Here is a 25,703-nt window from a genome sequence, read left to right on the forward strand (position 1 = left end):
AAATTATGGCCTTATAAAGGCTTATAGCTTTCAGAGACATCATTAACGAACTTTTACGAAGCATATGCCGGGAGTTCTCCATGATTGACACCTTAATCTATGTGGCAGTTGACAGCCTTGTGTGCCTGATTCGCTACACACAGACATCTCACTAGTGCCACCAGCTCAACATCAATAGCTTTTCATTACTGAAATTTGGCGTATCATAGTTCTTTTTGGCTCATCAAGAGTGAATCTTACGTAATCTTTGGTGTGCTGCTGACGTAACATTGAGGACAACGCCGTAAATTTTATCATCGACCAAAGAAAACGTCCGCTTGGGTTCAGATTCTTATCAGCGTGAATAAAAAACTTGAGAACGAGCTCGAGAAATGGCACAACTTGAACTTCGCTGCTCGACATCAACCAATCACAGGCTGACAACGATGATGCGACTATAGAAAATAAAAATACACTTGGAAATGGTCAACTCTTTATGAAACGCTTATCGTATGGTATGCCAGGCCACACATCCTTCATTGCTCTTATCAAAGGCCATCGCGAAAAAACTTTGACATGAAGGTATATATGAATAGAAGTATCCTTATTCCTATAGCTGTGAAAAGATTTCAGATTCAGTATCTCTCTGATCAAGATGTCAAGCACACAATATGATGATGACAAGAAGCAACAATCTTATGAACTAGAACCTCTAGATCAAGATGTGGGGACTTCCTCATCTGTTGAAGCAAAAGATAAAAACATATTTCAAAAGTTTCTTTACATGATTTCATTACAAAAAGGTTCACATCTAACTCTTTCTGAGATTTTCTTAGTTAATGAGGATTTACAGCCTGTTTTTGATCCAAAGGATAGACCATGGAGATGGTGGAATTTTGTTTTTTTCTGGGTGGCTGATGCCTTCAATGTCAATACCTGGCAAGTGAGTAGTTCATATGATGAATATTTTATACAAATTACTAACAAGATCAAAAGATTGCAGCTACAGGTGTTCAACAGAAACTATCTTGGTGGGAAACTTGGATCTCTGTTTGGATTGGTTATAGTTTGGTTGGTTGCTTTTTGTTCATTTCTCAAAGAATTGGTTCCCACTATCATATCTCATTCCCTGTTAGTTGCAGAACTTCATTTGGAACATTCGGTTCAATCTGGCCTATTATTAACAGAGTCGTCATGGCAATCATTTGGTTTAGTGTGCAATCTTGGCTGGGTGCCGAATGTGTTGCGTTGTGTTTGAAAGCTATATTTGGTGCTAATTTGGAGACAAGAATTCCAAACAAAATTGCCAGTTCAGGTACTTCATCATTTATGTTTTTAAGTTTCTTCCTATTCTGGTTGTTTCAATTACCTTTTATTTACTGCAGACCTCAAACAATCCGTCATTTATTCACAGTTAAAGCTTATACATGTGCCACTGCAGGTATTGCATTTTTGGTTTGGACCATTGTCAGAGCTGGTGGTATTGGTCCAGTTGTCCACCAAAAGACTGAATTGACAGGTTCAGATCATGCTTGGGCATTTGTCAACTCAACCATGAATTGTTTGGCCAATTTCGCTACATTAATTGTTAATGCTCCTGATTTTTCAAGAATTGCTAAAAACCCAAGAGATGCATCACTATCTCAATTTATGGCTATTCCAATCTGTTTTGCAATCACATCATTGATTGGTATTTTAGCTTCAAGTGCCTCTACAACAATGTATGGTGAAACTTTATGGTCCCCATTAGATTTATTAGATCGTTATGTTAACGCTGGTACTTCAGGTGATCGTGCAGGTGTTTTCTTTATTGCAGCAGCTTTCGCCCTTGCTCAAGTTGGTACAAACATTTCAGCAAATTCCATTTCAGCCGGTACTGATGGTTCAGCTCTATTACCTCGTTTTGTCAATATTCGTCGTGGTGGGTTCATTTGTGCCGCTATTGCATTCTGTGTTTGTCCATGGAATTTCTTTACATCTTCTTCAAATTTCACAACTTATTTGAGTGCTTATGCTGTCTTTTTGTCATCTATCGCAGGTGTTGTTGCTGCCGATTATTGTGTTGTCAGACGTGGTTATATCAATGTGTTCCATTTGTATTCAAATGGTGCTAAGTACAACTATTCATACAACAAGTTTGGTATTAATTGGAGAGGTTATGCTGCTTATATCTGTGGTATCTTACCAAATGTTGTTGGTTTTGCAGGTGCTTGTGGTAATAAAGTTCCAATTGGTGCAACCTATGTCTATAACCTTTCATTTTTCACAGGTTACATTAGTGCTTTCTCTGTTTACTGTGCATTAGTTTATTTCTTCCCAGTGAAGGGTATGCCAGTTAAGAAGTTCCTCAGTGAATCAGGTTGGTATGAAGAGAATGTTAACTACGAATTAGAAGAGGACTTTATGACTGAAATCAACAATGACCATCCAAATGATTATATCAAAGGTGGGAAGTTCCTCTAGTTTGTACCTAACGTTTTCATAATTCTTTTATTTTTTAATGTTTGCTTTTTTATTTAGCTCTAGAATAGAGAGATTAATATCTGAATAAATATTGTGGGCCGGGAGCTCATTAGATTGTTTAATATGTGCTGTTATAACATGTAGAGTTTACTCATTTTATTGATTATTTCATTTTGTATCTAAGTGACACGGTATCTGCCACTTTCGCGACTCTCTGCCTACAGTTCTAGGCAGATGCTGCCCCCAGAAGCCTTTCCTAGGAACGGCTCCTAGGCAGAGTCTCTCCTCGCGAAGGACTGAAGTCTGATGCCAGCCTGGCCGGTGATTGAACTTTGCTTGAAAATATTCTCACAGGGCCCGAAAGTTCCCAGTAAAGCTGTCACTGGATGCCTACTTCTCACTTGTCAAACTAGGATTGCCCTTTCTTTTGAAGGGCTACCTATAAATTCAGCGATGAGATTCTGATTAAAATTCTCATTGGTTGAAAAAACAAATGAGTTAAACTCCAGGAGCCTTTAAAACTTCTCAGCTAATTAATTTCTTATCACACTTTAGCTTGGTTTGAACTTTGGAGTTTCAAGCTTTCTGAATCTTTTAGGGCTTCACCTGCTGACCACTAGCTCAAACTCGGGGAGCCAACTACGCTCCACTCATTATTCACCAGGTTGCTTCAAGTTTCAGCCTTTAAACCCCCTTTAACCAGTTTTCCTAAAGACATAGAGCACTTCTCCACGTCTTTCATGTAGCTGCTACTCGAGTAAAAGCTATATACGCTCAGTTATTTGAACACTCTTGTGACTTGAATTCGCTTCAAGACGCTCAAATCTCCATACAAATTTTTTTTTCAACGCCGTTTGTAAAAATTTCTTTTTCAGACACCGAAAATGCAAGATATCTAACGAGCGAAATTTGTGTATGGTGATATACATGATAGGAAAAAAAAAATTTTCATATAAAGAAACTCATCTCTGCTCTTCTTCGACAAAGCTCCTCTTTTCAATGCTCTTAGTATTGTGATAATACCAAAGAGGTTCTACAAGCTATTGTTGCTGCTGATACTGCTGGATCACCTATCGGATAATTGCCCCTATCACTCTTATCTATAAAACACCAGTTTCCGGTTTAATAACTAATTACGATAGATACCAAGGAGATCATATTAATTCCATAGGATATATCTGACATATAAAGACCAGTTAAAGTCTGCAAAAAACTAGGAATTTTAGAATCTTCTATTTGTCACAATCACCATTTTATTACTTGCATATATTACATATTTGATACCCAAAAGATGTCATTAGATTCTGAAGTTGAGTACAAGAAGCAGAATGTTGAGTTGAAGAATTTAGAAGGTGATGCTGATGCTGGCAGTGAATCATCTTTGAGTAATGGATTAATGAAGCCAAGAAAGTCGTTTTGGCGTAGGATTCATGATGATTATATCTCATTACAATCTGATACTCCAGACTTGACTGTGAGTGAAATGTTTTTGGTGAATAAAGATTTGCAACCAATTTTTGATAAAGCTGATAGACCTTGGAAATGGTATAACTATATCTTCTTTTGGATTGGTGGTGCTTTCAACCTTAACACATTTCAAATTGGTGGTTCATCAGTTAGTACAGGTTTATCATGGTGGGAAGCTTGGATTGGTATCTGGATTGGTTATTTCATGGTGAGTTTTGTCTTTTACATTTCTCAAAGAGCTGGTTCACATTATCATATTTCATTCCCTGTCAGTTGTCGTGCAACATTTGGGACTTTTGGATCAATATGGCCTATTATTAATAGAGTCGTTATGGCTTGTGTTTGGTGCAGTACGATTACATATTTAGGTGGTATGTGTGTTCAATTAGTCTTGGAAGCTATCTTTGGTGGTGATTTGGATACCCGTATCCATAATGGTATTCCAAAATCAGGTACAACAACTTTCCAATTTATGAGTTTTTTCATCTTTTGGGTGATTCAATTGCCATTCATTTATTGTCGTCCTCAAACCATTCGTCATTTGTTTACAATCAAAACCATTGTTTGTCCACCAGCTGGTATTGCTTTATTGATCTGGACCATTGTGAAGGCAAAAGGTATTGGTTCAGTTGTTCACGAACAAACCAAATTAACCTCATCAGAACATGGCTGGGCTTTTGTTTTATCTATTATGAACTGTTTTGCTAACTTTTCCACATTGATTGTCAATGCTTCAGATTTCTCAAGAGTTGCAAGTAGTCCAAGATCATCATCCATTTCCCAATTTATTGGTATTCCAATTGCATTATCAGTCACTTCATTGATTGGTATTTTATTAGCTTCTGCCTCTACCCCATTATATGGTCAAACTTATTGGAATCCATATGATTTGATGTTACGTTATGTCCAAGAAGGTACACCAGGAAATCGTGCTGGTATTTTTTTCATTGCAGCTTCATTTGGGTTGGCTCAAGTTGGTACAAACATTGCTTCAAACACAATTTCCGCAGGTACTGATATGTCTGCTTTATTACCTCGTTACATCAATATCCGTCGTGGTGGGTTCATTTGTGCAGCTATTGTCTTATGTATCTGTCCATGGCATTTCTTTACATCTTCTACAAACTTCACAACTTATCTAAGTGCTTATGCAGTTTTCCTATCATCAATTGCTGGTGTCGTTTCTGCAGATTATACAATTGTTAGACGTGGTTATTTGAACGTTTTCCAGTTATATTCCAACAAGATAGAATACAATTATACCTATAACAAGTTGGGTATCAATTGGAGAGCTTTTGCTGCCTACATTTGTGGTATCTTGCCAAACATTGTTGGGTTTGCAGGTGCCGTTGGTAGAGATGTTCCAAAAGGTGCCACTTACATTTACAATGTGTCATATTTTGCAGGTTATATTGTTGCATACGTGTCTTACTGTGTGTTTGTTTACATCTCTCCAGTCAAAGGTATGCCAGAGAAGAACTTTTTAACCAAAGGTGGTTGGTATGAAGAAAATATCACTTATGAAGTTGATGATTTCAGTATGGAGATCAACAAGTATCATCCAAATGAATATGAAAAAGAAGGGAAGAAGTTTATGTGATTTGTGAACTTTGTTTGTGCTTTAATTTTTTGATTTCTATTACACTCTTTTTTTGTTTCAACTTTGAGAGGTTCCTCTGTCATGTTAATACTTAATGCATATGAAAATTGTTCATGGTTCAAAGCTACACTCCTGTTATTCTCCCAAAAATAACGTACCTACATATGATATTTTCGAATATGTAGTGAAAGTATCATTGTTTCCACGAGAATTGCGTTATTACAGGGTGAAGTACGTTCAGTTCATTTTTTTTGTGTTGGGTATGTTTGGTTTATTTGATCTTGGTTAACGAGGCCGTTAATCAGAACAAAAACCATTTGATCATTGAAACTTCTGTTATCGAGTTCTCCATGATTTGGTTTAGAAATGGTCAACAATCACTTGATATGAAAGGCTCCAAAGTCCGTCATCAGTGATCACCATTTTTACGACTATGTACAACAAAGATTTTTTCGTGTCGCGCAACACGCCCGCTTTTTTCGAAAATTTTTACAAGATTTCAAGCTATTAAAAAGCTGCAAAAAAGAAAAAAAGTCTATCTATAAACTTCATAGGTCTCATGAATAGCATATGAATATCAGTTTTCTCGGCTGGTTAGTTCATAGCTTTTGTTTTGAGTGAAGAGTGTTTGATGTTAGTTCACTGACTTCACCAACTCTCTGCACGAAAGCGGAAAAAGAAAAAAAAATATAGTGACACTATTAGTGGGCATCACTACTGTACAGTCTACACAGAGTCAGAAGACTCTTCTGTATACTGCTTGAAAAAATTTTCAAAAGTATATAAGCTTTCAGGGATCCTCTTCATAGTATAATGGTTGGTTACTGCTTGAAAGGTTATCTCAGAGATCAAGAGATCAACCAATAGACCCAAATACCACCAAATGATTGAAGACGTGAACTCTAAAGAGAAAGTCTCCATTGATGCTGAAACAACTACAACTATTGAATCAAATACTAGGGATGATAATTCAAATGTTTTCAAAAGATTCTTGAATAAGATTTCTTTACAAGATGATGACTTGACTTTAAGCGAAAGTTTTTTAATCAATAAAGATTTACAACCAGTTTTCGATAAAACTGAGAGACCTTGGAGATGGTATAATTTTGTATTTTTATGGGTTGCTGAATCTTTCAATATCAATACATGGCAAATTAGTGCCACTGGTATCATTTCTGGGTTATCGTGGTGGGAAACTTGGATCTCTGTTTGGATCGGTTATTCTATCGTTGGTGGGTTTATTTTCATCTCCCAAAGGGTTGGTTCCCATTATCATATCTCATTCCCTGTCAGTTGCAGAACTTCATTTGGGACTTTTGGCTCAATATGGCCTATTGTTAACAGAGTTGTGATGGCTTGTGTTTGGTACTCAGTTCAGGCTTACCTGGGGTCACAAGCTCTTTCTTTATGTTTGAAAGCTATATTTGGTTCAGACTTGGAGACAAGAATTCCAAACAAAATTGCAAGTTCAGGTACATCATCATTCATGTTTTTATGTTATTTCCTTTTCAGTTTGATTTCCTTACCATTCATCTATTGCAAACCACAGAAGATTCGTCATTTGTTCACAGTCAAAGCTTATACTTGTGCTACTGCAGGTGTTGGATTTTTAGTATGGACAATTGTTAGAGCCGGTGGTATTGGTCCAGTCATTCATAAAGAAACTTCATTATCAGGTTCTGCTCATGCATGGGCTTTTGTCATCTCTACAATGAATTGTGTTGCAAATTTCGCAACTTTAGTTATTAATTCACCAGATTTCTCAAGATTAGCATATTCACCACAATCATCATCAATTTCTCAATTGGTTGCCATTCCTGCTTCGTTCTCAATCACTGCTCTTATTGGTATATTGTCTTCAAGTGCTTCAACTACAATGTTTGGTGAAACTTATTGGTCTCCATTAGATCTATTAGATCGTTATGTCCAAGCTGGTACTCCAGGTGACCGTGCTGGTGTGTTTTTCATTGCAGCTGCTTTTGTTTTAGCACAAATTGGTACGAATATTTCAGCAAATTCCATATCAGCTGGTACTGATGGTTCAGCTCTATTGCCTCGTTTCATCAATATTCGTCGTGGTGGATTTGTTTGTGCAGCTATTGCCTTCTGTATTTGCCCATGGAATTTCTTCACATCATCTGCAAATTTCACAACTTATCTAAGTGCATATGCTGTTTTCTTATCATCTGTTGCTGGTGTTGTCGCTGCTGACTATTGTGTTGTTAGACGTGGGTATATTAATGTTTTCCATTTATATTCAAACAACTCAGAATATCATTACTCTTATAATAGATTTGGTATCAACTGGAGAGGATTCGTTGCTTATATTTGTGGTATATTGCCAAATGTCGTTGGGTTTGCAGGTGCCATCGGTAGAAAAGTCCCAATAGGTGCTACCTACGTCTACAACGTTTCATTCTTCAGTGGTTATATTGTTGCATTTGTTGTTTATTGTGCATTATGCTGGGTTAGCCCAGTACCAGGTATCCCAGAGAAGAAATTCTTGACAAAGAGAGGTTGGTTTGAGCAAAACGTCAATTATGATGTTGACAACTTTTTTGAAGAAATGGGTAAACCTGATGATTTCATAAGAACTGACACCAAGTTCTAAGGCTGTTGTATATAGGGTGGAGGTTTTATTAAATGATTAACGTATTCTCAACTTCTTAGTTTTCGAGCCTCAAAATTTCTTATTTTTTGGTGATAACTACGTTGGGTACGTTAAGTGCGTTTAGTTGGTTTCAAGATTTGTTACTGGTTGTCTTCTGAAGTTTCAAGAGCTACAAGTAATTTAAAAAGTTATCTTTTATTTCATCAAATCATAAGAACAAATAAAAAAGTAAACAAGAAAGGAAAATCAACGTGGAAGCAAAATCTGATGTTTTGTTATAGATCAATCATAATTTTGATTTATCACCAACTAAATTGATAGCAGCATTATTGATAACAACAACATTTCTTTCAACAGACAAAGTTTGGAAAGTGACCTTGTTACCTTCTTTCCAGGCTCTAACCTTTAGATGTTCACCTGGGAAAACAACATTTGTGAAACGAGCTTTAATTTCACCATACATACCAAACTTTTCGTACAATTGTTTAGCACTGATACCAAATGAAGCCAAACCATGTAAAATTGGTTGAGGGAAACCAGCCTTCGTACCAACTTTTGGATCAATGTGTAATGGATTATAGTCACCAGAAAGTCTATAGATAGCAGCTTGATCTGGAGAAGTCTTCACTGTAGTTTCAAAATCCGGTTCTCTTGATGGAATGGTGTTTGCAGCAGTAGCAAAGCTATTTCTATCTTTATAAACTTTAGGTTCTTTAGCAGCTTGAGCTTTTCTTATGAAGGAAGTGAATTCATTGTAGAAAATTTGCTCTCCAGTATTCTTATCAAAAGTTTTGAACCCAGCAACAACAATAGCGGCCTTTTTACCTTTGTTCAAAACAGCAATTGGGAATGCTTCTGTTTTCAAGTCAGCAGCAGTTGGAATAGGAAATTTATTGATCTTCAAATATTGTTCACCATGTAATAAATAATTATAGTCAAAATTTTTCAACAATCCTGAGTAATCAAGACTATTAGTACTCATACACGGGATGACACCATAAGTTGGTAACACTTGGAAATCTGGATGCTGTTCATAAACATATTTTAGTTCCTTGGCATTAGCACCAAGACCCAAGTTATACAAAATTGCATCACGATCAGTATATTTAAAGACCTCAGTATCTTCCTCATCCTCATCTTCATCTTCATCCTTTTCATCCTCAGCACCAACTCTTTCAAAGATACCCAAATATGATTCTTTTGGACTTTTGATTAACTGGAACTTTGTAAAATCAGTGATTTCATTGAAATGATCTCTAACAAATTCTGCTGAAGGATTCTTGTCTTTTGATAATGCACCCCAAGATCTTTGAAATCTTGTATTACCAATCCAACCAGCACCAACTTCAAATGTTTCACCTGTGGTTTTAACATGATCAGAGGCCAACACAACATAAAATGGAGAAACTTGTGATGGATCAAACTTGTTAAATTCATTCTCTTTGAAACTTGTTGCAGTCATTGCAGTTTCAGCATGTGGTGCAATAACATTGACTCTAATATTGTATTTCAAACCCTCTTGAGCTAAAGTCTTTGAAAACCCCAACATGGCTGATTTAGCAGCAGAGTAGTTTGCTTGTCCAAAATTACCATAGATACCAGTGGTTGAAGTGGTATTGATGACGTTACCAGATTTTTGTTTCAAAAAAATTGGCCAAACTAATTTAGTTAATCTATAGGTACCCATGACATGAACATCTTGAACTGAAAACCATTCATCATCAGTCATTTTACCGAATGAACGATCTCTCAAAATACCAGCATTGTTAACTAATATATCAATGCGACCATAAGTATCTAATGCTGTCTTAACAATTTGATCTGCTTCTGTAACCACGTTCGCCTTAGAACCAACAGCTTCACCACCAGCTTTTTTAATTTCATTGACAACGTCATCTGGATTTTTGAAATCATTAACAACAACTTTTGCACCGGCTTTGGCAAATGTAAGAGCATGTGAACGACCAAGACCAGCACCTGCACCTGAGATAATCACAACTTTACCCTTTAATGAAACTTTTTCTTTAGATTGTTTGTTTGGAGGTTGTGATTTTTGAGATTCAATCAAGGTCATGAAATCACTGACATGACTTGGATATGTAACTTTATTGAAAGGTTTATCCTCAAATTCAAAAATACCATTCCATTGGTTTAAAATAGCTTCTGGGGTATAGGTATCATCCAATCTTAGTAAGATACCTGAAGATCTTTGCCAACGAACTTGACCGTAATAACCAGCAGCAACTTCAAAGATTTGATTTGATGCCTTTGAATCTTCATGAGTTAAATAGACAACTAATGGAACAACTCTAATTGGGTCTAAAGCCTCCAACATTGGTTTTGGCAAGACATCTTCAGTCATTCTAGATCTAGCCAATGGTGCAATGATGTTTGCATGAATATTATATTTGACACCTTCCTTAGCTAAAGTCTCACCAAACCCAACCAATGCAGATTTAGCAGCTGAATAGTTAGCTTGACCAAAGTTACCATATAACCCAGCTGGAGAAGCAGTATTGATGATTCTACCATATTTTTGCTTTCTGAAATAAGGCCATGCAGCTCTTGTCAATTTGTATGCACCATTTAAATGAACATCGTACACCAATTTGAAGTCTTTTTCACTCATATTCTTGAAAGAAGAATCTCTTAGGATACCAGCGTTATTGATCACAACATGAACAGTACCGAACGCCTCCACGGCGGTCTTGATGATCTTGTCACCAAATTCAACTGAATCATAATTGGCCACAGCTTGACCACCAGCTTTCTTGATTTCATCGACCACGACATCTGCAGCTTTTGAAGAAGTTCCGTCACCTTTCAATGAACCGCCCAAGTCATTAACGACAACTTTGGCACCTCTCTTACCAAACTCTAACGCGTACTGTCTTCCTAGACCACCACCTGCACCTGTCACAACGACAACTTTGTTATCAAATCTCAATTCTGACATGTTTAAATTGTAATGCTTTGAGAATATAAGCTGTTGAAACAATATTTTAGATCAAGTTTTGGATTCTTTGGGGTTTATATAATTGATGATCATGGTTTCTAATTAGTTTTAGCTCATGGTAAATAATGTATTGTTTTTGCGGGGTGGTTTGGGCTTGACTGTTGCCGATTCAAACCAGCATTCTAGTGACACAAATTGAGCTCTTATTCGCATTGGACTTTGGCCGAGGAAGTGTGTGCTCAGCTTGTCAACTCTTTTGCTCTTCTCCAGTTTTCGCTGAGTGACTCCAGAAACACCAAGCCGAGGGAAGAAGATTACATAAAATAAGGGGGAGTGTTACGTAATATTTAACCGATGAACTTGTCAGACATCATCTTGTATAAAACTATTTGCCTGCGAATAGACGACTCAATGTATCATCCATAGCTTCATATCTCACTCCATCTCTCTTCTCAATACCAGCATTCAGCTTCTCTAGTCCATTAACCTCAAAATACTTGTTGATGCAACTCCATTTGTGCCATGTAAAGTCCTTTTCAGGTCTGCAATTACAATTCAATTCTTCACGAATTTTTTCTGACCTTGGACAATCTTGGTTCGGCTTATGGTAATACCCTGTGTATGGAACAAACATCAACTTATCCGGTGGTAATAACGTTGAAACAGCTATGGTATGAAATGGTGCATCTCCCCATCTTTCATAGAAGAACCCACCTTTCTTATCCATATATTGGAAAAACTGTTCATATGCTTCACTTCTAAAGAATCTCAAATCGCCAATCTCAAAATTAGACCAAAAATGACAAAGATTGTAACTTTTACCTTGATCATCACTAATGAAGTCCATATTATTTGGCTTGCTTAACATTTTTGGATTCTCTTTGAAAAATTCAACAACATCATCCCAAAGTGTCCTTATCGTGCGACTATCTTCAGCTAATCCCATATTGAACCCATATAATTTACCTTCTTCCCTCATCTTTTTAAAAGGATCATGATTAATATCACATTTAAACTTAACATCAGGTTCAACTCTCCAGTAATAGTCAATATTTTCCAATTCTTTCAACTTATAGAAAAAGCCAGAGTTGAATCGACACATATGTCTATATGATTCAGAGCTACCATACATTATACCTTCACTTTGTGCTTGCATCCTTGATTTGTCAGCTTTATCCATATCAATAAAATCTGGGTATGACCAATATTCAGTTGGAATTGTGATGAATTTTGTTTCACCAGATACAGCTTCTGATATTTTACTCTTGAAATCCTCTGTGAATGGCTCATTATTTGCAAAATACCAAGGATAATGGTAATTCTTGTTGAATCTTGTCTCTAAGAACTTGATTGAATCAATCATCCCCTGTAATTCTGAGTTACGGACTAAAGAAAATATAACAGCATTTTCTAATCCACTCTTTGAATCTTGTTTTCCATCAGCTGCAGTTGAGGTCTCGCCATCTGAAGGAAACAGCTTTGTGATCTGTTCATTACCAAAATTATCTATAATCTTTGTCTTGATATCCTCAATATTATAATCATAGGTATAAACAACAGTTGTACTAATCACAATTATACTAGCAATTACCAATCCCAAGATACCACTTATGATTTTACTCTTTGTTGGCATAATATAAAGATATTTTTTGGGGATCCATTAACGATAAATACCCTCCAAAGTTCTTGGTTCTTGGTACACATGATTTGGTCCTGTGTATTATTTGTTATACACCAGTGTAATTGCTCGAACAAATTCGCGAATCACTAAATTTGACAAGGCCACAATAAAGGAATTCTGAATTAATGTTCAAAAGTTAAAGTACCAGGAGACTGGAAAGATTATAGTTGTCTAAATGCTACATTTTCCTCTTTTTTAAAATAGCCAGAAATCTAAACATAATATTAAATGAACCATAATATATATAAGCTGATAGTTAGCAGAGGTATAGAACTGCACAACCTAGAGCATCAAAAAAAAATTAATTCAACATCATATTTAAACCTCTAAACCACATTGTTTGCATCACTAATTAAACATACTCAAGTGATTAAACTTAAGCAGCAACAGTGACTTCGACATCCACACCTGGTTCGATAGTGATTTGAGTGATTTTTTTAACAATAGCAGCTGGAGCTTGTAAATCAATAACACGTTTGTGAATTCTGAATTCATAAGTATCCCAGGTTTTGGAACCTTCACCATTTGGAGTTTTTCTGGTGGAGATTTTTAAAACTTTAGTTGGTAATCTAACTGGACCTTTTTTAATCAAATCATAAGTTTCAGCATTTCTGATAATGTTGGCAGAAACTTTTTCTAATTGTTTAACTTTTGAAGAAACTAAAGTGATTCTGATTTTGTGGATTTGTGGTTGGTTTTCAGTAACCTTGTCTTTTTGAACGTCAGCCATTTTTGTAATAATACCTTTTACTTCTTTGTTTGGTTGATCTCTTCAAAAAGATGTAATGTTGTTGAAGTGATAAAGATGGATTTTTTTTCACCATACCCATCCAGAGTTCGCGGCTGATGATGAAAAAAAAAAGTGACTTCGGTGGTGTTAGGGTTTACAAAATTTGCAAGTCACATGATCAGTCAGAAAGTCATGTGATCATTTTCATATAACCGGCGGCGATAACAGATAACGGCGGGAAAGATTCTTGTACACGGGGGATAAGATGGATAAACAAAGACAAGTATAAAGCCAGCAAGATATCCATAAACATTATTCAAGTTAATAGACTACGAGCCACTCAATTATAACAATGACAAAGCAAGAGAATATCAAACACCTTTTGACTATCCAGTCGGTTAGAGAGCGTACTCAACCAATCTTCAAATTGGCGCTTGATAACAATCTTGATTATTTTGATGTTGATTTAAAAAAGATTCCAGATGTTATTCAATTCGTTACAGGAGTTATTGTTAGAGATTTCAAAGATTTAAGTACAATCCCACCGCATGGTCGTTGGGGTCATTTGAATGCAGGAGGTCATGATCGTGTTGAACAATTGATTTCAAAATGGAGAGCTTCACTGTTTGATGATGTTGAGATTGGAAAGAAATTAGTTGATCTATTCGTTTTTAGTGTCTTGGTTGATGCTGGTGCTGGTAATTCGTGGAGCTATACTGAAACTGCAACTGGTGAATCTTATAATAGAAGTGAAGGGTTAGCAATTGCTTCAATTGATCTATTCATTAATGGTGAACTGAGTGCTAACACAAAAGATCCATACGTTGTAAATGGTTCAAAACTTGTTGAATTCACCAAAGAAGATTTATTGAAAGGCTTTCAAATTTCTGAATCCAATCCATTAAGTGGTGAAGATGGTCGTTTAAACTTGATTCAAAATTTGGGTAAAGCATTAGTTTCAAATAAAGAAATCTTTGGTGAAGATGGAAGACCTGGTAATTTGATTGATTATTTAAAGAAAAAGACATATCCTGATGGTAAAACTATAGAGTTCCCAATAATATGGGATGCTTTGATGGAAGGTTTCACACCAATTTGGCCAAAGGGAAGAGTAGAAATTGATGGGATATCATTAGGTGATGCATGGCCGTTATCAACGACTTCTAAAGTTGGTGCAAAAGAGTTTATTGACACAATCGTACCATTTCATAAATTAACCCAATGGTTATCATATTCATTACTAGTCCCATTACAAAAGTATGGTTACGAGTTTGAAATTAAAGAACAATCATTACAAACAGGTTTACCAGAATATAGAAATGGTGGTCTCTTTGTTGATTTTGGTGTCTTGGATTTGAAGAAAGAGCATTTGGAACGTGGCCTGGAATTATCAAAAGAGATAAACTCTAAAACTCCAGAAATACCAAGCTTCAAGCCTGATGATGGTGTTATTGTGGAATGGAGAGCTATTACAATTGGATTTTTGGATTATATTTTACCTTTGGTCAATAAAGAGTTGGATTATGAGCTTTCATTACCACAGTTGATTGAAGCTGGAAGTTGGAAATCAGGTCGCGAGATAGCTGCTAAACTAAGACCTAGTACAAAAGGTCCACCAATCGATTTGTTCAGTGATGGTACAGTTTTTTAAATTTAACTTGAATGTTGATTATGAAGCTGTTTGGGGCTAATTATGTGGTGCTGTATAACCAACTGTTTTTATTCAAAGATTCAAAAAGCATGTTTAGATAAATGAGACAGTATTTAAGTTTAGTCTCCACTTTCCCTATACTTTAGCATTTGTACTTATCATTTATCATAAGTTGTGACTTATTGTAGTTGTAAGTTGTAACTGCTACGAAGTCCAATCATATACCAAAAGTCTTAGGGCATGGTGGTCAATCTGATAATTAGCTAATTATTAATCATTATGACATTCGTTTACAATGTCCTTACAGCGACAATTATATGGGTTGTAACTTGTAACTTGTAACTTGTGAATCGTGATTCAAGTTGAACTGGTATTTCACTTTGAAAGTACGAACTGGAAGTAAAGTGTAACATAGATTGTTTGAACTTGATTTTATCCGTGAGCACCATACGCGTTTATAAGGCTTGGGCTTGAAAAGGAACCTAGTTTCACTGATAAGGTTTCTACACCTTGATTTGTTTGACTTCTTTGGGTTGGTGCATCAATAGCTTTAATTCTGACTTTTTTTTAAACATCACAAGACAACTTACTCAAAACTTAAAAACACGGTCTTGACTCTTGAGTCTTGACATATTGAAAATGGTTCAATCTGAGACCTACAATATGTAATTCTGGTCAATGCGGTTAATTTGAGATTGAAACACTATGGTCCCATGGAGGTAATTGGCGGGCTGCCATTTCAAATTCATTCGAATATATATGAGCAGCTAGGAATATTCTTTTTGAATACTTTCTTAACATCAGCTTACTTAGTAATGATCGCTAGACTGCACAATGCTACAGTCGGCCAGTGTAGTGATCTTGAAACTTGGAAGTACAAGTTGTTATAATGCTTAGACTAGGAGCACCAGATCTCAGTGATTAGACCCAAGCTCCGGCTTACTGATTTCTGAATATTCATGATCATACATTCATTATTTCGATCTGACCTTTCCAGGTACACTTGAAAGCTCAATGTAATAACGGCTTTTTGTATTTTAATAATTGAACATTACGTTTAATGCCAAACTCGACGTTAAAAAAGGAGGCTCAAACTACAGTGAATTTGGTTGTATCTAATGAATTCTAGCGAGCACCTTAGCAGTTATAACAACTAAGATCTTACATCCTTCATTTTGATTGTGTCGTGTGACCCTTGAACATCTTCAACCTTGGCACAAATTATCAAAAGAACATATACATATGCTTTGTTTCTACAAAAGATATTGGGCGGTCGACAGAGGACCTCAACAATTAGATGTGATTTTTTGTTCTGGATTCAAGATCTACAAAGCATGCATACAATATGAAGATCAAGAATGATAGTTCACCAACTTGAAAACAAATCACTTGTAACTTGTAACTTGCAACCCTGTATTTAAGATGATTACTACAAGAGGAACAGGCCTCGTCTTCGAAGGCTGGTCTAAGTTTTAATAGACAATTCGTTAAACGTCTTGTGTGTACCTGAAATCATATCTAGGTCTAAAAAAAACCCTTGATGAAAATCAAACAATAACCGTCGAAACGGAACCTTATTTAACTTTTCTTTTTATCCAAATTCTCACCAGAGAAGTACTGAAATGTATCTGAAATCTGAAATGAGTTTTTGAACCCAGATTAAGCTGTTTAAGAGAAACAAACATATGAAACTGGTCTAATTATATGAAACTTGATGATTTCATCTTATTCCACAAAGAAAACCATGCCGGCAAAATGCCCATTTGGGTAAAGCCGGTAGACTGGTCTAGTGGCCTGGTCTTGGTAGAATTACAAGCGCAGGGTCTGTCCTGCAGGTGTGGGACTGACATCTGGGACGTGCATTTATTCTACTGGGACAAGTCTCGCTCCATAGAGACTGAAGTTTGGAAGGTTTTAACAATAATAACAGGTAACACTTTGGCTATACAAACCTATCCAAACTAACTTTTGATAGTGGTCAGTTGATTGATCTGCTTTAGACTTCCATTTTCACTCCCAAATTACAACTTCACAGATGATTTTTGGATAAGTTATATTTATAGGGTAGTCCCACTGTGGTCTTGAGCTGTCTGCAAATGTCTGACGCGTTTGTTCCAGGGACTAAACGTTTTTTTTTTTTTTTTTTTTTTGCTCTGGTGTTTGGTGAAATTGTTGTAAAGGTTAAAAATGGTTTATCTGCTTGGATAAATAATCAAATATTTCCCAAACTACATTGTTAACGTATTCCCACTAAAAGGTCTTTTCTGATTAAAGCGTGCTGCTGAGTTGATACCACCTATTGTTGCTGCTCCTCATTCTAGTTTGCCCCTTTCAAAGCTGCTCCACAATACCCTCAAAAGCATAGGTAATTTTGATCTTTGGATTGTTGTGTTATTTTCCCAAGAGAAAGACCTGTACATTCAAAAAGAATTATACCATCTTTTGAACTCAAAAGGAAATTCCTGAGGCGCTTCAAACTTCACACCCTCACTCTTGGATCCCATCTACTCTTGTTGCTAAAAATTGATTCAAGTATCAGCTTTCTTATTGTCGAAGTTTTTTCACAAAGCACCATATTTTATACACAACAATGACTCTAATATCACAATTATTGTTGACTACAACATTGCTCACGTCGGCGCTCGCCAGGAAATATTTCGTTAAGGATGAATTTGTCCCAATAACAGTGAAACCGTTAACCCCTGGTGGGAATTCTTATGATAATAAGTTATATTTATACCCAATTGACTATTACAACCCAACTTTAGGTTCATGTCTACCTGTGGATCAAATGGATCCTTATGGCCCTGAATCAAACTCATCATACATATACCAGGAAGATGACTTCTTTGGGAACCATTTCAGCAATGCTCCAATCTCAACAACATTTTTAAATAAAACTGCCAAATGTGCTTCAATGTGTGACAGAAATTATAAAAAGGAGAATGTCACATTGATTAATGATTTGATTAAAAAAAACTATAAATTGAATTTTTTCATTGATGATGTTCCTGTTGGACGTGAACTATATGATTCTCAAACAAAAAAATTCTATATTGATAATGGTGTTCCATTAGGTTATTTGGATATGGACAGAATACCTCGTTTATTCAATCATTTCCAATTTGTCGTCTATTACGTTTCTTATGGTTTAGAATATGAAATCTTATATTCCACTGTTAGCACAAGATCAATTTCAAGGGTTCCAATTGTTCCATTAAGTTGTGAATTGACTCAACCTTTATTGTTGCGTTATAGTGATTATTCTTTTAATGGTAATAGAATCAGTTATGATATTATTTGGAAAGAAGTCCATGTCAACAAATGGAATAACAAATGGGAACTATACACTAATGATATTGTTCAACCATTTATTTCAAATGCTGTCGTTATCATTTTCACCATTTTAACAATTATCATTTCATTTTACACATACTTGACAATTTCAAATGCATTCAATACTGAAAAATTGGAATTTATTTATAAAACAAGACAACAATTGAAAACCGTTGATGAATCAACTAATAATGGTACTTCTTCAGAAGAAACAAAATCATCAGACGATAATATTATTGAAGATTTTGAATTTTCATGGCCTTCATTAATTAATGATGTTTTCAGATTACCTGAATTTTCACCATTGCTATACTGGTTAGTTTCAAATGGTATTCATGTTACAGTTATCGCATCAATCATTATTATCTTGTTAGCTATTGGTTTGTTAGATACTCACTCATTTGATGATGATGTTAGCTACACCGCTGCCGCTGTCCACACCATAACTTCACCATTACCTGCATTGATTAATTGTTATTTCTTCAAAAAATTTGATTCTTCATCACCATCCACTGTCGAATCTTTCAAGAAAAAATTGACATTAACTGTTTTGTTGAATTCATTCGGTGTTCCAGCTATTTTATTCGTTTTGATTAATATTACAAACAAGACATTTGCCTCTGTGGATTCTCCAACAAACATTTCCTTATGTTTTTTCAGAACTTTAGCAACTTATTATATCTTGATAACATTGGTTAGTTTCTTTGCTGGTTTAAGATTCCTCAAAGTTCAACAATATCCATCATCAGACATTGCTAAAAAAATTTCATCACCTCCAATCACATTCCAAACTATTCCAAATATGTTTATCTCTGGTATTTTCCCATTTGGTGTTATTTTGATTCCATTATCATCAGGTTATATCACTTTATGGTATTCCCATTTCTATTCAAACTCAACATTAACCATTTCATACATCTTGTTGTTGTCATTAACCGTCTCAATAAGTATTTTAAACATTTACCATTCATTATCAATTGGTAATTGGAAATGGCAATGGTATAGTTTCCTCAGTGGGTTTGCTGTTGGTGTTTATACATTTGCATATTCATTCTATTTGACTAAGTTCAAATTCGGTGATCATGCCTCACTTGTCATCTTTTTATTACAAAACATTACAATTTCTTCATTATTAGGTTTGATTGGTGGTTCTGTTGCATTTAGTGCTTCATACATCTTTGTTAAGAACTTGTATTCAGGTATTGTTCATTAGATGGAGAGAATAAATTAGAGAATGAAGCAGATTAGAGTCTGTATTATAATGTATATTAACGAGAGAAGTCAACAACCATACTATAGTGAGTCTATAGTTATTTAATATTAATGATATCTACTATAAAGACTGTTTGCACGTAAATTTTCATATATAGTACCTCGGAAGTCTGCTCATTCACGTGACTTTATGGCAATGCTTATCACCTAAATCCGAGGACTTGAATTTCATTTGAACAACAATTCAAATTGAAAGCAAAACTTAAAGTATCAATTGGAAGGCAAAAAGCTCATACGGATCGATTAATCAATTAGGGGGAATTTCAGAATGAGTGTTTATATGTCGCTTGTAAGTGTTCCGTGAATTGATTCATAATGAGGTTCTTTTGGTTGCTAACATTCCAAATTCTATAGCTTTTCACTGTGTTATTGACACAAATGTTCATCACTACGGTATTGGTTTTACCATTACCATTGGCATTTCGTAAGCAATCCTTAAAGATTTATGAAATGCTATTCAATTCCAAAGAAGTTAAAACTACTGTTTATATTTCATTAACATTGGTTGGTTTACTATTTATTGATTCTTTTCAAAAAACCTTCAAATTTAAAACTTCAAGTACTTATGATCCAAGACATTTACAATCAACTTATTCACAAGGTTCAGATGCTATGGCAAAGATTTTCTATAACCAAAGAAATTTGTATATTTCAGGTGCTGTCTTGTTCTTTGGAGTTGCCATTCCAACTGTTTTCAAAATCATTAGACGTTTAGTTAAATATGAAGAATTCAATTTGGAGAAAACTTCAAAAGAAGTTAGAGATGCTAAGATTAAGGAATTAACTGATGAATTGGCCAAAAAGGAAAAAGATATTGAAACTTTTAAAAGTCAGAAAAAAGGGTTAGAAAAATCATATGATGAATTGAGTGACAAGTTGAATACAAATGAAGGTGTTGTTAGTGATAAAAAATCAGATTAAACTCGATATTCGCTGAAATATACACACATTGTATCTATCATTATATCTATCAATGTATCTAATGTGGAATTCCGGATTCCCAAGTTTCATTCAAATGTTCACCAAACGCCTCTTTAACTTCTGTAACTAATTCAGTATCATCAATTGTATTGTCAACAACATTCCAATATTGTTCAATTGCATTTGTTAATTCTTGAATATTGGAAACACCTAATACCACAGGTCCCTTATCTTTGAATTCTCTAATAGCATATCTTGTACCTAAATCCGCCAATTCAACACCTTTAGAAGCTGTTAATTTAGCAATCTCTTGACATTTATCCCTTAGCTCTTTTGAAGCTGGATGAAATTCATGTGTTGATCCAGATCTTAATAGTGACATACTTAAAATTGAACCAGTCAATAATTTGGTCAATTTTGCCTCATTATAAAACTTGTCAATATAATCTCTCAAGATTTCATTTTGTAAATTGAAATTTGAGTAAGATAAAATGGCATCTAATGGACCAATTTCTGGTATGTTGACCACTGTTTTAGCAATATGATACAAAAATTCAACAGGATATCCACTTATACCAAAATGTCTTATAATACCTTGTGATTTCAAGTTTTTCAACTCAACTAAAGCTTTCAAAATTTTATCTTCTGAAACAAATTCAACATCATGCAAATAAACAAGGTCCAAATAATCAGTATCCAATCTTTCTAAACTTCTTAATACTGATTTTCTAATTGATTCCGGTCTATAATCAAAATCATTTAATTTAACTCTTCCAGCTTTTGTAACGATATAGTAATTTTCTCTAGGAAACTCAGGTTTGATATTCTTAAGAGCATTACCCAATATTATTTCAGATGGACCATAGTATGGAGATGTATCAATAGCTGAAATACCTTTACTGAAAGCAATTTTCAACATTTCTTCAGCTGGTAAATTTTCTGGATTATCATTAAATTGTTGATTGAAAACTGCACCGCCTAGTAATAAAGGTGGCAAATCTTTTATTTTCCCAGAGACTGGTACATTAGCTGGTCCTATTGGTTTCAAATCAGCAATAGTCATTTTCGATTTATATGAGTTCAGGGAGGTCGGTTGGTTGGGATTCTTGATTTGTAATTTTGGATTGTATAGTTTTGAACGTTTCTCGAAACTTTAAAGGTTGGCTTTTGGATTTTCACAACATTTCAGCCACGATACGTCAAGAGATAAATTTGACACAATTTGGAAGCTGGTTTAGATCAAGAAAGGATTGAAATAGGATTCAAGTTATAGAATTATTTAATTGTCAGGATAAACCACATCATCGTCAGTTTTTCTTGCAATCAAAAGTGATTACATTTGATCTTGATAGCAATTATATAGAAAGGATCACAGAGAACACATATTCACCACAATGGCTTTCAAAAGAGGAGTTAAAAGAGAATTGGAGTCAGCAGAAGCACCATCATCATTAGGTAGCTCGAATCCAGATAATACAACGGTGGCACAAGTGAGTTGACACAGGTTTTTGATTGTTGATTGATTGTAAGTAGAAGAAAATGCTAACTACGTTCTCCAGCTTGGGAAAAACAAAAGAGTATCTGTTAGAAAGTTCAAAAAGGTGAATCTAGTTGATATCAGAGAATACTATGAAGCAGATGGTGAGATGAGACCTGGTAAAAAAGTAAGTATGTTGATATTGTTTGATTGAATATTTAGCTAATGAACCTAGGGTATTTCCCTTACAGAAGACCAATGGTGGTTACTCATTGATAACTTCGATGCTATAAACGAGGCCTTGACTAAACTAGGAGGAGGAAGTGCTACAAAGAAGCCTAAACTGTCCAATGAGTTTGTCACTGAGGAGGAAGCTGCTGATGATGTCAAGAAGGAGATCAAGGAGGATGTGAAAAAGGAGGTTAAGGATGAAGAGAGCGAAAAAGAATGAACGCAGTGAAAACTCTATAAGCCAATATTATCCTCTAATAGTAGCTACAAATTGAACTGATTTTAATCAATTAGCACCACTTTCAATTGTATGCCAATGTCTTTCGCGAATTCTCTGTATTCGAATTTCAGACAGAAAACAAAAAACTAAACCCAAAAAAACCATCAGATATTTAAAAATCAGCTAAATCGTTTTTATTTGTTTCTTTCTGGTCTTTGCTGAAGTGCTTCTTAAGCTCAAAGTGCCATCTTGCTAAACAGAATGTCTGACAGATCCATTTCGCCAAACCAGACAGGCGACAAACAGCCTTTGTTAGCGTCTCATGATCAAGATCAACACCATCAACACCATCATCAGCATAATAAACACCATCAACAACCACCACCTCAAAGAAGAAGATTAACATTCTCAGGCCCCTCATCACATCCAACTTTCAACTACAACACTCATAACGATGGTGCCTCAGAATACGAAGTTGATGCCTTGGGACAAATCGTTTCAAGAACTAGTTCAGTTGGTAATATTGCTAATTTTCAAAACCCAGTTAGAGATTTATCAAATTATGATCCAAGAAACTTACCAAGTGCCAAACCTCATGCTAGAAACTCAGTGTCCGGCTGGAGAGGTGGTCGTGCAAGAAGTTCATCATCTACCGAGAATGCAAACCCTTTCAACAAGTTTGGTAGTGGGTTTAATCAACCTTCAAGTAGTCCGAGTTTTGCTGAAAGATGGATTAATAGACAATCACAGATTAACCACTATGGCTCCACTAGTAACCCGGTAAAGATTGATATGGAACAGTTTCAACATTCAACTTCTGATAAGAATAATCAAAATCATAATAATAATAATAATTCGCATGGCACTGATAGTGATTTTGATTCAAAACCTTCCTCAAGAAGAACTTCTGAGAGTTCATCATTAGCAGATGTTTGTTTCCCACTAGAACCATTAGATGATGAAGAAGGCCCAAGAACATGGCCTGATTTAAAAGTTTTAGAAGAGTTTTATGAAGAAGAAACAACAAGATTAAAAGATGAAGCCATTAGAGAAACAAATGAAGTTAATTTTAGATTTGATAATAATAATAATATCGATGATAATGCATCATCATCACAAGTTGGTGAATCAAGTTCTGGTGTTGGGTTTTCTCATCCAATAGTGACGAAAGTTGATGCTCCAAGATTATTAGGAAATCAAAGAATCAATGAAACTGAAACTATGGATGGTAGATTAAGACCACCAAAGATTAATCCATGGGATCGTAAAAGATTGAACAATAGTGATTTTCTGAAAACTATAAATTATCCACCACAAATTGTTAATAATAATCCTGAACATTTTAGATTTACCTATTTTAGAGAAAATTTGGATTCCACGGTGCATTCTCCAACAATCTCAGGCTTATTACAACCAGGTCAAAAATTTAGTGATTTATTCCTATCATCAGAATATACAAAACAGGATAATGCTGCCTTGGCTGGTGGTACTACTGGTCATAACAACACAAATAATAATTCCACGTCAAATTCAGTTAAAGAATCAACACCAACAATATCAGAATTGAAAGCTGTTGAAGATTCAATGGATTTAGATGATCATATATCGCCATTTTGGTTAGATGTTTTAAACCCAACAGAAGAAGAGATGAAGGTTTTAAGTAAGGCTTTTTCAATCCATCCATTAACTACAGAGGATATCTTTTTAGGTGAAACTAGAGAAAAAGTTGAATTATTTAAAGATTATTATTTCATTTGTTTTAGATCATTTGATATAGTTCATGAAAAAGCCAAGATTCGTGAACGTTTAAATGAAATTAAAAATGAAGCACAAAATAAAAATGGTGGTTTTTTCTCAAAATTATTTAATAGAAGACAATCTTCAAGTCATTCACAAAATAAAAGAAATAATTCTCAATTTGACAACATAAGTGAAACTTCAAGTTTTAAAAGACGTGCAAGAGAAATTGAATTGGAAAAATTCAAGAAAAAATCAGGAGATAGACATAAACCAAAAGGTGGTGAATTAGAACCATTAAATGTTTACATTTTAGTTTTCAGAAATGCAGTGTTAACTTTCCATTTCGCACCAACCCCACATCCGGTTAATGTTAGAAGAAGAGCAAGATTATTACGTGAATATTTAACAGTCTCTGCTGATTGGATCGCATATGCATTGATTGATGATATTACTGATGCTTTTGGTCCAATGATTGAATCTATAGAAGATGAAGTCAATGCAATTGAAGATGCCATTTTGAGAATGCATCCGGGAGATTCAGATGATGAAGATGATTCAAGTGATGATGAAGATGATTATAAATGGGCTGCAAGATCCGTATTATCAAGACGTGATTCCCAATTTGATGATAAAAGATCAGTTAAATCAGCTTCATCAAGTTCAACAAGATCTACTGCTTCAAATGTGGTTGAATGGAAAAAGAAGGGGGACATGTTGAAAAGAATTGGTGAATGTCGTAAAAGAGTGATGAGTTTATTAAGATTATTAGGTTCAAAAGCTGATGTTATAAAAGGTTTTGCTAAAAGATGTAATGAACAATGGGAAGTTGCACCAGTATCTGAAATTGGAATGTATCTTGGAGATATCCAAGATCATATCGTTACAATGGTTCAATCTTTAAATCATTATGAAAAATTATTGGCACGTTCTCATTCGAATTATTTGGCACAGATAAATATTGATATGACTAGAGTTAATAATGATATGAATGATGTTTTAGGGAAGATTTCCATCTTGGGTACTATTGTGCTACCAATGAATATAGTTACTGGTATGTGGGGGATGAATGTACTAGTTCCAGGACAAAATTATGATGGATTGGCATGGTTTTGGAGCATTGCAGCAGGGATGTTTTTGTTTGCCTTTTGCTGCTACGTGTATGCGAAAAAGGTTTCAGGTATAGCATAGAGAAATTGAATGGAAATTATGTAATTGAGATGTAGTTTATATGGATGTGTCCCGATGTTCAATTTTTTTTGTATGAGCATTTTTTTTAGACCCACAATTTTCAAATTACAAATCTTCAAACGAGCATTTTGTCATAATTTCGATTGGGAACAATTAACCCTGGAGGTCAAAGCACAAATA

The 25,703-nt window shown here is 35.0% G+C and overlaps 11 protein-coding genes across 11 annotated transcripts; 7 read left to right on the forward strand and 4 right to left on the reverse strand.

Annotated features, from left to right (window-relative positions):
- Positions 1 to 763: 763 nt before the first annotated feature.
- Positions 764 to 2,442, forward strand: WICANDRAFT_85484 (nucleobase cation symporter-1 family protein; the record flags this gene model as incomplete). The annotated part of the gene is made up of 2 exons (XM_019185899.1): positions 764 to 922; positions 976 to 2,442. 2 exons carry the CDS (start codon positions 764 to 766, stop codon positions 2,440 to 2,442), a joined length of 1,626 nt encoding a protein of 541 aa, XP_019037631.1.
- Positions 2,443 to 3,733: 1,291 nt separating this feature from the next.
- On the forward strand, positions 3,734 to 5,509 carry WICANDRAFT_64563 (nucleobase cation symporter-1 family protein; the record flags this gene model as incomplete). Its single annotated transcript, XM_019183762.1, has 1 exon — positions 3,734 to 5,509. The coding sequence occupies one exon, from the start codon at positions 3,734 to 3,736 to the stop codon at positions 5,507 to 5,509; it is 1,776 nt and encodes a 591-aa protein (XP_019037632.1).
- An 883-nt stretch (positions 5,510 to 6,392) lies between these two features.
- On the forward strand, positions 6,393 to 8,120 carry WICANDRAFT_34340 (nucleobase cation symporter-1 family protein; the record flags this gene model as incomplete). The annotated part of the gene is made up of 1 exon (XM_019182173.1): positions 6,393 to 8,120. One exon carries the CDS (start codon positions 6,393 to 6,395, stop codon positions 8,118 to 8,120), a length of 1,728 nt encoding a protein of 575 aa, XP_019037633.1.
- A 286-nt stretch (positions 8,121 to 8,406) lies between these two features.
- FOX2 (bifunctional hydroxyacyl-CoA dehydrogenase/enoyl-CoA hydratase FOX2) lies at positions 8,407 to 11,076 on the reverse strand (the record flags this gene model as incomplete). Its single annotated transcript, XM_019185086.1, has 1 exon — positions 8,407 to 11,076. One exon carries the CDS (start codon positions 11,074 to 11,076, stop codon positions 8,407 to 8,409), a length of 2,670 nt encoding a protein of 889 aa, XP_019037634.1.
- Positions 11,077 to 11,461: 385 nt separating this feature from the next.
- Positions 11,462 to 12,709, reverse strand: WICANDRAFT_34539 (glycosyltransferase family 15 protein; the record flags this gene model as incomplete). The annotated part of the gene is made up of 1 exon (XM_019182201.1): positions 11,462 to 12,709. The coding sequence occupies one exon, from the start codon at positions 12,707 to 12,709 to the stop codon at positions 11,462 to 11,464; it is 1,248 nt and encodes a 415-aa protein (XP_019037635.1).
- Positions 12,710 to 13,133: 424 nt separating this feature from the next.
- On the reverse strand, positions 13,134 to 13,487 carry RPS20 (40S ribosomal protein uS10; the record flags this gene model as incomplete). Its single annotated transcript, XM_019183763.1, has 1 exon — positions 13,134 to 13,487. The coding sequence occupies one exon, from the start codon at positions 13,485 to 13,487 to the stop codon at positions 13,134 to 13,136; it is 354 nt and encodes a 117-aa protein (XP_019037636.1).
- A 352-nt stretch (positions 13,488 to 13,839) lies between these two features.
- On the forward strand, positions 13,840 to 15,138 carry WICANDRAFT_34821 (URC4/urg3 family protein; the record flags this gene model as incomplete). The annotated part of the gene is made up of 1 exon (XM_019182237.1): positions 13,840 to 15,138. One exon carries the CDS (start codon positions 13,840 to 13,842, stop codon positions 15,136 to 15,138), a length of 1,299 nt encoding a protein of 432 aa, XP_019037637.1.
- A 2,354-nt stretch (positions 15,139 to 17,492) lies between these two features.
- Positions 17,493 to 19,687, forward strand: WICANDRAFT_106765 (transmembrane 9 family protein; the record flags this gene model as incomplete). Its single annotated transcript, XM_019180481.1, has 1 exon — positions 17,493 to 19,687. Exon 1 carries the CDS (start codon positions 17,729 to 17,731, stop codon positions 19,685 to 19,687), a length of 1,959 nt encoding a protein of 652 aa, XP_019037638.1. The 5' UTR covers positions 17,493 to 17,728.
- Positions 19,688 to 20,547: 860 nt separating this feature from the next.
- On the reverse strand, positions 20,548 to 21,730 carry ARA2 (D-arabinose 1-dehydrogenase (NAD(P)(+)) ARA2; the record flags this gene model as incomplete). Its single annotated transcript, XM_019180329.1, has 1 exon — positions 20,548 to 21,730. One exon carries the CDS (start codon positions 21,728 to 21,730, stop codon positions 20,726 to 20,728), a length of 1,005 nt encoding a protein of 334 aa, XP_019037639.1. The 3' UTR covers positions 20,548 to 20,725.
- A 331-nt stretch (positions 21,731 to 22,061) lies between these two features.
- Positions 22,062 to 22,595, forward strand: SUB1 (chromatin-binding transcription coactivator SUB1; the record flags this gene model as incomplete). The annotated part of the gene is made up of 3 exons (XM_019183764.1): positions 22,062 to 22,157; positions 22,227 to 22,331; positions 22,380 to 22,595. The coding sequence occupies 3 exons, from the start codon at positions 22,062 to 22,064 to the stop codon at positions 22,593 to 22,595; spliced, it is 417 nt and encodes a 138-aa protein (XP_019037640.1).
- Positions 22,596 to 23,208: 613 nt separating this feature from the next.
- Positions 23,209 to 25,523, forward strand: MNR2 (putative Mg(2+) transporter MNR2; the record flags this gene model as incomplete). The annotated part of the gene is made up of 1 exon (XM_019182798.1): positions 23,209 to 25,523. The coding sequence occupies exon 1, from the start codon at positions 23,388 to 23,390 to the stop codon at positions 25,521 to 25,523; it is 2,136 nt and encodes a 711-aa protein (XP_019037641.1). The 5' UTR covers positions 23,209 to 23,387.
- Positions 25,524 to 25,703: the final 180 nt, after the last annotated feature.

Source organism: Wickerhamomyces anomalus, assembly GCF_001661255.1.
Source record: "Wickerhamomyces anomalus NRRL Y-366-8 unplaced genomic scaffold WICANscaffold_5, whole genome shotgun sequence".
Classification (NCBI taxonomy): Eukaryota; Fungi; Ascomycota; class Saccharomycetes; order Phaffomycetales; family Wickerhamomycetaceae; genus Hansenula; species Hansenula anomala.